Source organism: Aythya ferina (assembly GCF_964211825.1).
Source record: "Aythya ferina genome assembly, chromosome: 17".
NCBI lineage: Eukaryota > Metazoa > Chordata > Aves > Anseriformes > Anatidae > Aythya > Aythya ferina.
The window spans coordinates 13194797-13209970 of NC_140316.1; the positions used below are offsets into that span (position 1 = coordinate 13194797).

The window sequence follows — 15174 nt, forward strand, 5'->3', positions numbered from 1 at the left end:
AAGCAACCTGGAACATCACCGTTCACATCCGTGAAGCTTCGCAGGCTGCCTGGCAATTTGGCAGCGCCCCTGTTTTACAGGCAGGGCAGGCAGATGTTGTGGGACCCAACCCAGCCCTCACAGCAAGCCCACGACAGACCCAGAACAGACCTTTCACTGACTGATAGCCTACTGCAGGAGGCCCTGCTCCCAAAGCATTGCAAAAAGCACTGCACAGGCACTTAAAGAGAGAATTCCTCTTCCAGAAGTGTCACAAGTGAGAAGCTCTGTGTGTTTTTTTTCCCTATCTTTTGCTGAAGCAGAAAGGGAACTGCAGCATCTCTTATATCCATCACCCAAGTCAAAGCACTGAATGCCAGTCTAATTAAAAAGCTACCTTAGTGCTAATGAGGAACAAACTTCTTGTTTCCTGCAATAAGGTACAAGCCATTACAAGAAATAAACGGAAGATCCTTGTAAGAAGCTGGCTATAACGTGAAATGGAATCGATCAGGTTGCAACTCCCTAACTATTAGGTAGTTGGAAGCAGAGATGTGGCTTTTCATGGCAAGGCTCTCTCATTTATGGAGCAAATAAAGACTGGAAGTGAAAAACTGCACACTGAATCAAACCTCTGCAGCAACAGCCCATCCTTCAGGAAGTTTCAGACAGGGATAAAACTAACTATGGTAAGCCAATAGAGCACAGCGTGCTGCCCCACGCACCAGCATCAGATGTGGTAACGCTTTTCTGCTTTCTCATGCCAGTACTTACCCACAGTCCCTTTTCAAAGCATTTTGCAAATGTTATTGAATTCCCAACCTTCCTCCGTGCACACAAGAAGAATCCCCAGGATCCCACTCTGCCAGCAGGTGAACCAGAGGAAAGCTAAGAGCTGCGACAGCTCTGTCCTCCTGTTCTGTCCCATCTCCCACACGACACCTATTTATATCCACCCCCGAGGAACAAACAGCCCAGAAGCAGTACAACTTTTCTTGCTGGGAGCAAGGGTGTCTCGGGAACCTCCTCTGTGCCCCACCTAGCTCTGTCCCACTGCCGGAGTGAACAGCAGCTCTGCTGTCACAACCTGACCTCCCAGCACAGAGCCCCCCACTTCCTTCAGACCTACTCGACGCAGCAGCAAGTGTCCCAGGCCCTCCTCCTTCCTCCCTTGATTGAAGCAGTGATGCAGAGGAGTTTCCTGTTCTCTGAGCGGCAGTGCTGGCTCTCTGAAGGCTTCTGAGTTTAATGAAAGCCTGCGCCTAGTTAATATCGGCAGTGTTATTAAGCAGAGGAAGGCACAGTCCCAGAACTGTGGGGATCATTACTTCCACAGAGCCTCGCTTTGGTGGTTTCCTTTAGCTGGGAGCTGTTGGATGCGTACCACAATATATTACTGCTGCGATTGTTAGAGAACATAATGAACAAGAGTAAAGACAATTGGATTGCCTATAGAAACGGAAGGCACCATTAAAAACTGCAACGGTTCAACTTGTTAATTTACTGTGCTCTCGCTGTTCTAAGGAAGTTTGCAATATTCCCACTGTTACTCACACCGCCGAGACCTCACAAAGAGCAGATATCCCTTGAGCACATGCACAGGTGGGACAAGGAAGCAAAGTGCCTCGACTACAGAGCCGTGTCCTCTAAACACGGCTCCTGGAAATAAACCTGCAGGTAACAACTGGAAACTACTTCTTCAGAAGAAAAGAGGGGATGAGAAGCTGACTGCACACAGCCAGGAGAGAACCCAGCTCCTCTCCTCCACAAGGCCCAGCCTGTGTGAAGACTGAAACACCTTACTATGAAAATTTCCTTCTACAGGCAGGATGAGGAAGCACACTGCAGCCCTAATGTAATCCCTCCACTAAAAAGGCAGCATGATTTCACTAGTTCTTCTCCCTGGAGAATGATAAATTCTTCATCCATGCTGTTCGATTCATGCCACACTCCAGGAAATCAAGTGTTCAAAGAAAAGACACTTGAGCTGCAAAAGCACTCTGAGGAAAGGTAGATAGATATTCTGTGCACTTTACTAAAAGATCCAGGAGAGCTGAATCCAATCCTCTGTCAAGAGCACCGCATGGCTTAGAGCAGGACACAGCGTGGGCTACCAGGAGCAACTACTGGAAACCCTGAGTGCAAATCAGTTTGTAAAACCTGACCCGAGCCATTTAATAATGCCACCACTTCAGTGTCTTCATCAGGATTAGAGAAAAAAATGTAAGTGAAAGGAACTGTAACAAGACTGAATCAAGAGTTACTGAGGAATCAGGATAGATGGTGTAATTCAGTTATGAATAAACAACATTCCTTCCCTTAAAAACAAAATAAACAAAAAACAGCACACAAAAAAATAAGAAAACCAAACCAAACCAAAACAAAACCTTGAACACTACACAAAAGGCCTTCCCAAAGAATTATGAGAAAGCCAAAGCTAATTTTTCCTCTTCAGCGAGAGCACTGTGGACAAAAGGCCTGAGGAGCTCAGTGACAGTCGATATGAAAGCAATGATTCAGAACTTCATGGAAGACTAATCTGTCAATACGTGTTAAACACAAAGCTATCACTTACGACTCAAGAAGCTTCTAAGAAACACATCACAATAGGCCAGGAAACTGCCTTTGACTACCACTTGCCCTGTTCTGACACTCACCGAATCCCCCAACAGCCATTTCCAGTCCCTGAGGAAGAGAAGGCCCCGGGATGGATGGCTCTTTGGCTCTTCTCCATCAGACCCCTCTTGTACGCTTAGGTAAATGGCAAATTAATTGAAATTCGGATCCCAAGTAGCCTCTGGTCACCAATGCCAAAGTCTTGGGGGATGCCAAAGACTTTTGCACATCTTGAGGTGGTCAAGCAGCTAAGGTGGTAAAGATGGTTGCAAGGTGGCTTTTATTAGAAATTTCAGAAGCCCAAACCACAGAGGCCTCTTCAAATTTGAACGATAACTTCCCGCTCTCTCTTCTCCCCACAATCCCAGAATTTCAGTGTGATTTGAGTGCCAATTTCTGGCGAATTGATGACCTCCACATCTACCTTCTATACTACTGAGAAGGAAAGCCACATCACTGAGTTTTAGGCTCAGTCCCACACCTTGTCACCAGGAGAGGAAGCCGTAGGAAAGAAATCTCTGAACGAGCTGTACCAGCAGGTGCACTTACTGCGATACACTGCCTCATAATGCAGGACTGTTTCATCCTGCCAGGCCCCCCGAACTTCTTCATGTCCTTGCAGAAGTGACACTCGCCGCACTCTGTCCGCAGACACGCCTCGCACTTGCGGCATCGCGTCCTCCTCCGGCGGGCTCCAGCGGTCGTCCGGTTAGCTGCGAGCTTCACCGCAGAGGCAGCGCCCAGCTTCCCTTTGGGCCGTCCGACCGCCCTGTTCTGAAAGAGCCAGACACACAAAAGTTAGTTGCACATCCCACGGAACACCTGAGCTACAGAAAGTCCTTGGGCTGGAGCCGCACACGGCGCAGACGTAAAGCCGGCAGATGTATCAGCCATACGCAGATGGCTAATACCCAGCAGATGCACGCAATCACTCTTAGAGCTAAAGGAATTCTGTCACCTTTAGAGGGAAAGATGCATTGTAAAAAGACAAAGAAACCTAGGCGCAAGTGAGAGATGCCAAATCTATCGTAAACCCAACACGACAGGAGGGCGCTGAGAAACTATTTATGCACAACTCAATGCAGGACCGAGCCCCAAGTAATGTTCTTGGCTTAGGTCAAAGATAAGACCCGTGCCAGCACTGAGCTCTGGGCTAGGGAGCTCCTAGGACTGTGCTCAGGTTAAGTCAGGTCTACTTTCCTCCTTCAGAAGAGTCCAAGGAGGCAGCAAAAGTAATTCTGAGGCTAGATACAGCAGGGAAACATTCTGCAACAATGGCTCAAGTCACAGCAGTCTCCCTAAAAGAAAAGCACAAACTGCTGCCAAGTGACAAGCCAGGAAATAAACCACAAATCCTGCAAAACCCCTTCCAGAACAGCTCCCCTCCTGTCCAACACTAACAAGTGCTCAAAACCAGAACACTAACTGATGCTGTGCAAAGGCTAAAAAGGGCATCCCGGGTCTAGATTTCAATGACCTTTGAGGCAGAAGCTAAAGGAACATGAAAAGATTTTAAATGATGAGGTTAACTGCAACATATTCACTCCAGATATCTGAATTTCACGTTAAATGAGAAACTCCCTGCTCAGCACAAGAACACAGAGCTCAAGCCAAACATCGCCAAGCACGGTGTCATCATACGGGGTAATTACCCACTGATTGGTGTGGCTTTCTTACCACTGACAACTTTCACCATGAAGATGACAGTGACAGGACTGCAGAGCTCATCTGGTTTAGTATTTGCACAACTCCTCCACTTTCGGTGCCCCCCAGCACACAGAGGCCAAACGTAACCAGTTTCACTTTCTGTTTGTGCTGAATTCTGGGCAGTCACCGAGGCAGGAGGAGGTTGGCTACAGAAAGCCACGCGCAATTTCCACCGCAGCTTTTAAAAGAAAGAGCTACGGACACGTTCGGCTTGGTACTGCCAAAGCTTCCAAGCGTCCTGCTGTATGGTAACCCTGACAAAAAGCCACGTGGGTGAGCATTTGACCTTCCTCCCATCCGTCCCAGCAAGCCCCCAGTGACTTAGGACACAGCAGAGAGCAAGGAGCTGCACCTCTCTGCCTCCTCTCCCACAGACCCACTGTTGTAACCGAGGTGGGAGAAAGCATTACTCAGCTGACGACGTTACACGGATCCCTGCGAGTTTTTAATTACGCTCCTCCACAGCGGTTTCTGTTCTCCTCGCAAGCTGAATCCCGCTGTGCTCTGTGAACGCAGAGAGGTGTAGCTTCCCATCGGAAACTGCACTAGACACAGCTTTCAGATCAATTTCAGACACTCTAAAGAATAAATATTTGCCTTTTAGACCAACATTGCAGCCTCTCAAGGCTAAAGTCGGCTCTGGCAGGACTGGCTTAGCACCTAGATAAGAGATAATTTCCTTCCTCGGCATGAATCACCCCTCCACTCTCTCTATTACAACCTCCTTCCACCAGCAGAGGAAATGAGAAAAACGAACCGAAGGGAGTTAAGTTCAACTGAAACACATTCAGCAACCCGGGCAGCTCCCGTCTGCCGACAGCACGTGGAAGGTTCTGCGTTAGCCCGGCTCCTTCCCACTAGGTTTGAACACGATTAAGTTTTTTAAGAGGGCAAACAGCAGTTACAATGCCATCAGCACAGTCTTTTTTTTTTAAAGGCAACCTCTCGCAAGGAAAATTCAAACTCGGTGCTTTTCCCAGCCCAAAGGCAACTCCTGATTTTGCCACAGTGGCACAAGCCAAGCCCCAGTTCTGGTGACTCTCTTGAGCACAAGGACACCGGGAAGGTTCAAGTAGTGGAAAGGTATCGCTGAACGCAGAAACGGAGAATCCTGATTAAAAAATACAAATAAAAGAAAGAAGCAGGCAGGTGAAGCTGTAAGGACAAGTGGGAAGCCAGAGCACACCACACAACTCAGATTTCCTCGTAAATCACCACCACGCAGCGGAAAGCAGCCACGCAGAGCTCTGACCCCACTGAATGTAACGGATCTGTGCCCAGCCCTCTTCACTGCTCTTCAGGAAACCCAAGCAACTGGACCAGCTGGGGTTGTGCTCACTTACAACCCACCAGCCTCGATCCTCCCCCAGTTTCCTACCAGGATGTCCCAATCCCAGCCAGCAGGGCTGGAGAGGCCCAGCAGGAATTCCCACTCGTATCCAGTTTCAAGGGGCTCGAATGCGGTCGCTTTATAAACCTCAACAGAAGAAAAGCTGGCCTGTGGTTTGCTCTCCCAGAAAGGTGCTGGGATTCAGGGGGGGGTAGAAGGAGCCTCCAACACGACTTGGGGTTTATTTAGCACGTGGCAGCCAGCCCGATGAATTCCAGGTCAATGCTAGGGAAGAGATGCTGCAGGACCCCCAGCTCAGCCTGCAGGCTCACGGTACAGCAGCCAGGTAGTTAACCTGGTGGAGATTTCCTTCTCAGGGGCTGCCCAGCTCAGCACCCTCCCAGGATGACTCCATGGAGCTGTCCTGCAGCCACCGCTGTCAGCTGTCCCAAAGAGAAGGCTTCCACCATACCTGAAGAGAATTTTTTTTTCCCCTATTCATACAAAAAACACCAGAGGGTCAAGGCAGAGCTGCTTGAACTGCTCCCAAAAGCAGTCCCGTGTTCTCTGGCACCTCCGCAGAACCTGCCCGCACCTCTCTGGCCACAGAAGAGCCTCCAGAAGAGGGGCAGGAGGATGCTGAAGTGATGCTGAGCTCTCTCCCAGGCTCCTAACAAAGGCTCTGCAAGCAGCTCCCGAAACCTATTAGGATTAATAGACTAAATACTTACTTCTGTTACACTGAGACCTAGAAAGCTGGTGGACGGCACTACCCTCTAAAATAACCTGTGTTAACAGGGCATTCTGCTGGCTTTTCCCCCATGTTACCACTATGAAACACACAAAGGTAACCACACCAACCAAAATTTAAATGCTCAGACCTTGCTCCTGCACCACACACAGCATGACCCGCACGACACCTGGGTACTGGGCGCAAATTTTAGCCATCGGATGCAATACACTCTGAACTCCACACTCTGTCTGCAACAGAATCACAGCTTTGGTGTTTACAGCAACACGCTTCTGACCTTCACAGCTGCAAAGAATAACTCAAAAGATCTCAGATTAGCAAAAAAAAATACCAAATCAAACTTTGGAGACAACTCTTCAAGAGCTATCAGCTGTAAATGCATCGCTAAGTGGGTGCTGATGTTCCCCAACTGCTATCCCAGCACTGACCGGGCTCTGCTGGAGTTGTCACCAGGCAATTTTGCATACAAACGCCTCTGCTCTGGAGAGGAACATCAGCTGACAGCCTGAGCCAGTCCGGGAGGAGTCCTGGCCTGCCCTAAAAGCAAGGCTGATGAAGCCTGTAGCCCAGAAACAAGCTTTTCTACAAGCGGGCATGGGTCCTGCTCCACCACCCAGCTTCAGCAGCCTGCCTGCTGCTGCCAGCAGCACCGCACCACGACTTCAGCCTGAGCGCCTCCAGAAACATCCAAGGGCACTTGCAGTGCCCTTCTGACACCCCAAAGCACTTCACTTCCTACCCAAGTATGATCTGTACAGCTTACGTATCCCACTGCGTAAATCTCTCCAAGAGCAGACATCTCACAGCTGTGGTTTTCACTGCTCCGAGGTGCTGTGCCACATAAACGTATCCCTTCCGCTCCCAAGACCGGGATGATTTCCTGCTGTAGCACGGGACAGATTCCAGTTATGCCGACCAAACCCACGCAACAATATTAGCAACAAAAGAGAGGAGGACCTGGGGACTTGAGGGGCACCAGTCCTCTGTACAGACCTCTGTAAGGCGCTGCATCCCGATGCAATTCCTTCAACCATTAACACAAACCCTAGCCAGAGGAAGGAGGAAGAAAGGACAGGGTGATGTGGCTGCAAGCATTCGGTGGCGACGAGGAGGAAGCTAGTGTAAGGCAGCAAAAATCAGGCTGATGGCCAGTAACATCCTTAAAAGCCACACAAAGCAAAGAGCACAAGCCAACGCCACAGACTCGATGCATCTGACTACAGCCTATCTGCCCCAAAGTGTACACGTGCTAACTCAGATCTCTCTTTTCTGCTGGTGGCAATGCTCACATCACCCGTACCTTCCTGCTGGGTGGATGTGGCCAACAAGACAGGTTTTGGCCCAAGCCGAGCAGTAAAGGGCACATCGGGGTAAGGGAAACCTGGGGAACTTCTTCGTTCCCAACCAAATGGGAAAGTTTCTACCTTGCAGGTCCATCTGCACGTAAGTAACACTCCACCAGCTCTTCTGCCAACGCAGCGACGTTGTGCAGGGCGTGATAAGCTGGCACGTCAGTGCCAAACCAAGTGCCCCCATGTATTTTCCTCTGGTGGTGAGGAGGCAGAAGTTAGGCCTGGAGGGTGAAATAAGACACATTGGCAAAAACATGCGTTTGTAGATAAGCCGCATCCAAAGTAGGAGCTCTTAAAAAGAAAGGCACCAGGAAGCTACACAAAGCTAGGGCACATCACACAAACACAGCTTCTCATCTTTGGAAGAAATTCCACTACCACCGCCCGGGAGTGTTTTTCGCAGTCTGGTTACGCACGCAGCTTTTGTGGGACCAACCATCGGGGTTGGCCCAACAAAAACCACCACGCTTCTTCCCCCAGCAGGCAGGACACACGCCCAGCACGCACCTTCCTGAGCCCTGCTGCCAGCATCGGCTGCCACTTCAGTGTGGTAAATCCTATCTGTGCTCCTGCTGGAGCACACGGCGGGCTTTACCTGCTCAGTCCAGACACGGAGTAGGGGAAGGGGAGAGGCTGAAGGCCAACGTCAGAAGAAAGTGACTGATAAAAGCCACTGTGCTACCCACATATGGGAGCCATGCCGTTCAGGTACACATGGAGAGTTGCAGTTTCACCTGCTAGGTGCCACACCACCCACGGAATTAAGCAAAGGCTTAATGAAGTTACTCCTCCAAGACCCGGCTGAGGTTCCTGGGCGGTGCAGCCCCGTCTCTCTTGATGCTTCCACGCTGGATCTGCCACCACGGGGAGCACCCGGGGCACGCCGCTGTCCCCCGGGCCCAGCTCCTGCAGCTCTGCTTTCTTGGGGAAATTATAAAGAAAAGCACAGTAAAGCTGGTAGGGATGAGAGGGGTTTCGGAGGGCAGACTCAATGCCCGGCCTACGTACCAACTGGTCCCTAAAAGCACATTATGAGGTGGTTTCAAAGAGCAAAACACCTTGAGTTACGAACAAAAATATCGAGTTTGCGTTTAAATTGCGGACGCATGTTTAATTCTATCCCTGGTGCATTTTTAATTGCTTAGGCAGTTCTTAGAGAGCAAAAGGCACGATCTAGAACACACGTTCCGGATTATTTTTCACAGATTACTTCATAAATTCAAAAAGTTTATTCTCCTTCCCCCCCCAGAGGGAAAGGGAACCCTTCAGGGAATAAACCCGGGGCGAAGTGGTAAAACTTCTCTTTCCATTTCCCCACGCATCCTCCCCTTTATTCCCCATCCCTGGGAAGGCAGCGAGGAGGCTGTGCCCGGAGCCGCGGCCAGGTAACCGGGCTCAGCACTCCCGAAGTCGCGCGGCGATTTGAGGCGTTTCGTGAGGTAAAAAAATACCCAAATTGGCTCCCAAGAGCCTCGATGGGGTACGAGAAGCCGCGGGCTCCCCCCCCCCCATGAGGCGGAGCGGGGCGCGGGGCCCTCACGGAGCTGCCCCGCGGCCCGGCCCGGCCCGGCCCCGCCGGGGGCTCCCGCTCCGCTCCCGCTCCTCCCGGGGCCGCCGCCACGCCCGGAGCCGCCGCCGGGTGCCCGGGGCCGTGCTGAGCCGAGCCGGGCCCGCTGCCGGCCCCACATTGTTCCCCCGGCCCGGCCCGGCCTCCTCCTCCTCCTCCTCCTCTCCTCTCCCCTTCCCTTCCCGCTGCAAACTTCGCCCGCCCGCTCCGGACCTGCTCCGGCTCCGGTCCCGGCTCCGGTCCCGGTTCGGGCTCGGGCTCCGGTTCCGACTCGTAGTCCTCCTCGTCGGCGCTTCCAGACATGGCCATGGCTCATGGTGGGCCCAGGCGGAGCCGAGCTGACATGGCTGGAGCGGCGCTGCTGGCGGAGCCCCGCTCCCCGCACACACACACACACATGCAGGAGGAGGAGGAGGAGGAGGAGGAGGAGGAGGAGGAGGAAGGGGGGGGCCGTGCATATTCATGCCAGGCAGCCAGGAAGGGGCTGGCCCTGGCGGCACGGCCAATCGCGGCCCGCTCGCACAAAGCCGGCCTGCGGGGACAGCGGGGACAGCGGGGGCACCCCCGGCACCCCCCCGGTTCTCCCCCTTTTTTTTTTTTCCCCCCTCTAGCAGCGGGGCCCTGCCTGGCTGAGCCGGGCCGAGCGGCGCTGCACGGGCTGAGAGGGAGACAAAGGAACCGGGCTGGGAACGGCTCCGGGCACCCCCACACGGAGCTGGGGTTTTGGGGATGCTGCCCCTGAACCTCTGCACCCCTGGCCCTGCACAACTCAGAGGGGCCCAGGGGGATAAAGGCCCCTCTGGGGGGTGAGATGGGCACGGGGGGAGCTGCTGGGGAGCCCCAGGACAGCGCCTCGGCTGCAGGAGGCACGGTGGAGGGCGTGCTGCTGGGGGGCAAGGCAGGCAGGCAGGCCTGAAGCAGGGTGCTGAGAATTGGGTTTCCCATCGCGCTGCTGGGCCTGCTGCTTGCAGGGGAAGTCCCGCTTCCATGCAAGTTGGTAGGATTTCGCCTCTGGCTCCGACGCCCACAACGCAGAATTAAAGATGAGATTAAATATTTGCATGTGCCGAGCAACCGAGAAGCCATACAGCGGCAGATCCAATGGTCTTCACGGCAGGATTTTTGCCAAACGAGTCGCGGCTCGGTGCCCTGGGCTGCAGCACCACGTGGCCGCACCGGCCCGGTGGTGGCCCGGCAGAAGAGGCAGCAACAGGCAGGAGCTGGCACACGAGCGGCGATGCTGCCTTGTGCCTTTGCCCCTCAGAGCCTCACCTCCCAGCTTTAAGCAACAAAGTTCAGCCCAGCTTTACACACAGTTACAGGTGACTGCTGGAAAAGCCAAGCGAATCGTGTCATTACATCCCTTCCTTATTGTGAAGGCATTAAAGATCCATTTCTTGTTTGCACATCTGTCCTCTTGCCAAATCAAGCTCCCATTATGGGTAAGCGATGGTATTCTCCCAAACCCTGCTTGCTGCGATGCCAGGAGCGAGGCCTTTATGTGCAGCCCATGGTGCGGCTCTCCAGCGTGCCATGGGCTACATTCAGCCCGTCTCCTCAGGTTTCTCTCTCCCCCATTGTGCTCGTACACAACCCAGAGCGGGAGCAGATGAAAGCTGAGGCACGCAAGGCATGTGCCTAAGGCCTTGGCTTTCAGAAGCACAAGGTAGGATCAGAATCCAACATTTTCTGGAGGAGAGAGGGAAGGGGGGATGCGTTTCCCGCTAGAGGCCTACAAAGGAGAGCTTAAAGATATGAAGCGAGGATAACTGACACGCTTACCGCGGTGTTTGTGGTTCAAGCAGTCGGCCTCCAGCAGGGGCAGGAGAACAGATAACATCGGGAAGGATATGCTGGGTCCCACACCTGCCCGGGGCAGGCCAAGCCTCCAGCCCAGGCTCAGGTTCCACTCCAGGCTCCCCGCTCCACGTTTAGCTCCACAATCCAGATGGGAGAAAAAATAACTCGTGACATCCCCCAAGGACAATCCACCGGTCACACCGTGGTGAAACGTCATTCACAACGAATTAAATCATGACATAGATCCTCCTCCCCTCACCTGCAACAAGCCCCAGCACTGGTGATACTGGCGTTAGCCCACCTGGGCTGCAGCAGGTCACATCGAGCCGCGCTCCCCAGCCACCCGCGAGCGTGTTCCAGTCTGCCACTTGCAACAGCAACACAACTGACAAATTAGCTCTAATTACGAGGCCTGCGTTAACCACTGAAGACGCACACGCCAAGATCTCAGAGTGATTTTCAAATGCTAGGTAAACTTTGAAGAGCTGGCATTAAAAAAAAAAAAAAAGAAAGCGGATAGGATATGACATAAAATAGCAAATTGGGAATCAGTGGGGGGGGAAAACACCGCAACAAAATGAACCTTTCCAATTGTAATTGCTCTCTGAAAATCTCATCTTGTACAAGAGCAGCTAAGCATTCAAAGATATATTTAATACACAGAAAGAACTATTAAAAGAGCATTTTCCAGCTTGATCCTTTCGGCTTGTCTACTCTGGAGAACACTAAATTACAACAAATAGTGAGCAACCCTTGTGCGAATTGTTCTAGCAGTGCACATTTCACTGTCCTGCTACGGTTTACAGCAGTTCAGAAAACAAAACAAGCAGTACCGACTCTAGCCATGCCTGTATTGGTGTAACTGTGCCCGTACTTCAGCTTTGTGTGATGTAATTTGCGTGATGTGATAAGGAATAAATAACATCCTAGACTGAACCGCTGAACTAGCCTTAACAGAAACGGCATGAAAACAGCCAGTACTTCCTATTCTGAACTGTTGTGTTGATTGTGTCCCTCCTGAAGTCCCATGTAAGTCTCATCAATACCACCAGCTCCACAGAAATCAATTACACTGTCACCAACTGAGACAATAAACCTCAAGTGAAGAATAAACAGCAGGAGGAGGTGAGTGCCAAACAACCAGATTTCATTCTCATGCAAATACCCTTTAGTAAAACCAAGATGGGGATGGGCAGAAGGACTACAACCTGCACTGTACGTGCTTGCTCTCGAGCATCTCTGCTACCAACAGATTTCAGCTGTTGCTATCAGTGCTCAGTGCTAAACAGCACCCATGTTTCCATATTACACACTGAAGTTTACGATTCTATGATTCCCAAGTCAAGGTGAAAAAGTTTTCAATACAATACAAATATACCGTTGATTTGAACCTTCTTTTGAAGCTTTCTATGTTTCTTTATGGAATAATTGTATTTTGCTGATAGTAGAAAAACATTTAAGAGAAAACAGTTTAGAAAAAAAAACAACCACATGCAAAATTGGTTTATATGTAAGTTCTTGGAAAAAAGATCTTGTGATTTGAGCTTGTGCTGCTTTCTGTAGGCCAGCAGGTATGTTTTTGAAAAACAAACCCATTGAGATGCTTACGAGTCAGCTTCTTGACCTGTATCAGAATAAGAAAGTTACCCAATAGCTTTCTAAGGATCATTATTTTGGTGCAAGTGTCCATTCGTATGAGATATGATCCTAACTGTTGGGCCTGGTCAAATTTCATAACGCTTTTCTCAAGAGTTCTGGCCAATATTTCAGTCATACTCTCAACACTGTCAGAAACAATCTGGCAACCTTTTGTCTTCAACTATCCATCTCGTGTCTTGATCTTACTACTTCCCACTATTTATTTTATCTGAACTATGACATAAGAGTAGTCATCAGATGCCCTGAGTATCCATTGCAATCTCTTTAATAAACCATCCGATTGATCAACCTTAGATCGAATAAAGTAACTCAAGATGAAATAATCTATTGATTGCTCCCTCCACATAATGCCTTCTGCACGTACTTTCTACCCAGTCAGTGTCCAACACATGAGAGGCAAAGAAGGCAAGGGCTGTATGACTCTCTTGAAGACTGACAACCTTGGGCTATTACAGGGTAGCTGAGGAGCAACACACGAAACAACAGGAGCCCAGACAGAACGTGCTGGTGGCAACTCACGCGCTCAAATCTTTCTCAGAAGCCTTGTTTAAAAAAAAAGCCATCCCATCATCTTAAGAATATAATAAGACCACAGAAAGTGTGCTGAAACACTGACTTCATTGCCACATAAGGCAAAAGCTCCAAATCTTGGGAACCTGCTGATACAGAACTGAGGTCTTCTATCTTCACAGCATCACATCTGTGTAAATGGAGAGGTACCAAGAAACTCAACAGTGCCTGAGATCGGGATGTACAAATATACTCTCTACATGAAGAGCCATGGCATGACGGGGGCTATCTGCTGGGAAATGAGGAAAATCCTGCCATGCTTCCTTCCACAAATCCTTATATCACAGAGGGCTCACCTCCAAGAGCCATGTCCTGCCAGTAAATCCAAAAACTAGTGAAGTAGGCTCAAAAGAAGGTAAGAAATGACTGCCATGCTGTGGAGGAACATGCAAATAAATGTGGTTCCTAGCTAAAAGAGTGGATTAACCAGAATATGTAACCTGCTTTCCTTTAAGTAGCTCTGCACTCTCAACACACAGCACAAAACGCTCTCGCTGAGACAATCAGTTGTGTCCGATGTCTGGCAGCAGCTCTCAAACCTTGAGACCAAACCCAAACATTCAGTGGCAAACAAACGGTACACTGAAATGTAAGCAAAGAAAGCGCTCAAGTATGTTTTTCCTCATGAGAGCTCAGGTGCTGGGCTGTCAACTACAACCTCTATTCGGATTTGTAGGGAAACATGCAGGACAAAAACAAGCAAAACACGCTTAACTATGTCTCAAAGCTGCTTCACTTTTATCAGACCTTCTCTATTTCTTTTGTTAGATTTGCTAATTTTCAAAAAGGAGAGCGCTTCTGTGCCTCTTAGATCTGGTCTACCAGTGCCTGCAGGAAAGTCATAAAGTTGAAACAAGACCTCATTTATATTCTCAGCAGACTTTAATTTCAGTGTGCTATGGAACTAAAAGGAAGCCATCTTCTCAGGGACAGAACATACAATTCAATTCTGTTCTGAAAAGTGCACGCAGGATTAATGTCCATAATTGCGCAGCACGTACCGTGGAATGACAAACGCCTTCCACGTTGCTCTGCCAATGTGCTTCGATCCAGAAACAAAACTATTAAATCTCAGATACGTAACTCAAAGCTTGAATGGTTTTAATGTCGGGGCAGGGGAGAGCCTAAGGATGCTCTAATATTTAATCAGATTCAAATCTTAGCTTTTGGTTTGGTTTTGTTGGCCAACTCGGCAAGGCATGTAGTCCAGCCCCTGGTGATAAAATTTGAGACCCATCAACCCATTTCATGTGCACCACATTCAGAAAAGGTCTTAGGACTCACGCAGTTTTTTCATCAGCACTTTTACTGCCATGAAATAAAGTGGCAATCTTGAAAAATGGCAGTCAAGACCTTAGTTGGAAAAAATTGATGTTACTGAATATTCTTGCATATGTTGGAAGAATGACAATGGGAAGAACACATAAATCTTCTACTATGATACCTGGAGCACAACAGTTTGAAAATAGAGATGTCTGCTCATTTTTTCCAATCTGTTCAAATTTCTACTCAGAGCCAAAATGGCTCTAATTTACCTGTTTGATGTATTAATCACATAAAGGCATCGGTCAAATTTCAAAGCAAGTGGCTGAGAGTAGATAAGAAGGGAAAATATTAAGTCAAAGATGGAAGATTAAGAAGGTGCTCATTCAAGTCCTTGCTATTTATAATTACTCCCTGAAGGGACACAATATTTCAAGTACAGCCTCTTGAGGTGAGAAATAATCTGTCAAGTCACCAGGCAAAGCTTTTAGAAGAATGCTGAGGCAATAGAAGCGAAGCTCTTTGGGGATATTATGTATGATATACATACACCAAACCCTGAAACTCCTCTGGCCTGCGT

The 15174-nt window shown here is 49.7% G+C and overlaps 1 protein-coding gene across 18 annotated transcripts in view; it reads right to left on the reverse strand.

Annotated features, from left to right (window-relative positions):
* The window catches only part of KDM2B (lysine demethylase 2B), a 101541-nt gene that overhangs the window by 14348 nt on the left and 72019 nt on the right, over positions 1 to 15174 (reverse strand). For all 18 annotated transcript variants that reach the window (XM_084491445.1, XM_084491450.1, XM_084491447.1 and 15 more), the window contains one exon: positions 3145 to 3369. In XM_084491445.1, coding sequence (XP_084347571.1) covers positions 3145 to 3369 — 225 coding nt within the window. The remainder of the gene's footprint in view (positions 1 to 3144; positions 3370 to 15174) is intronic.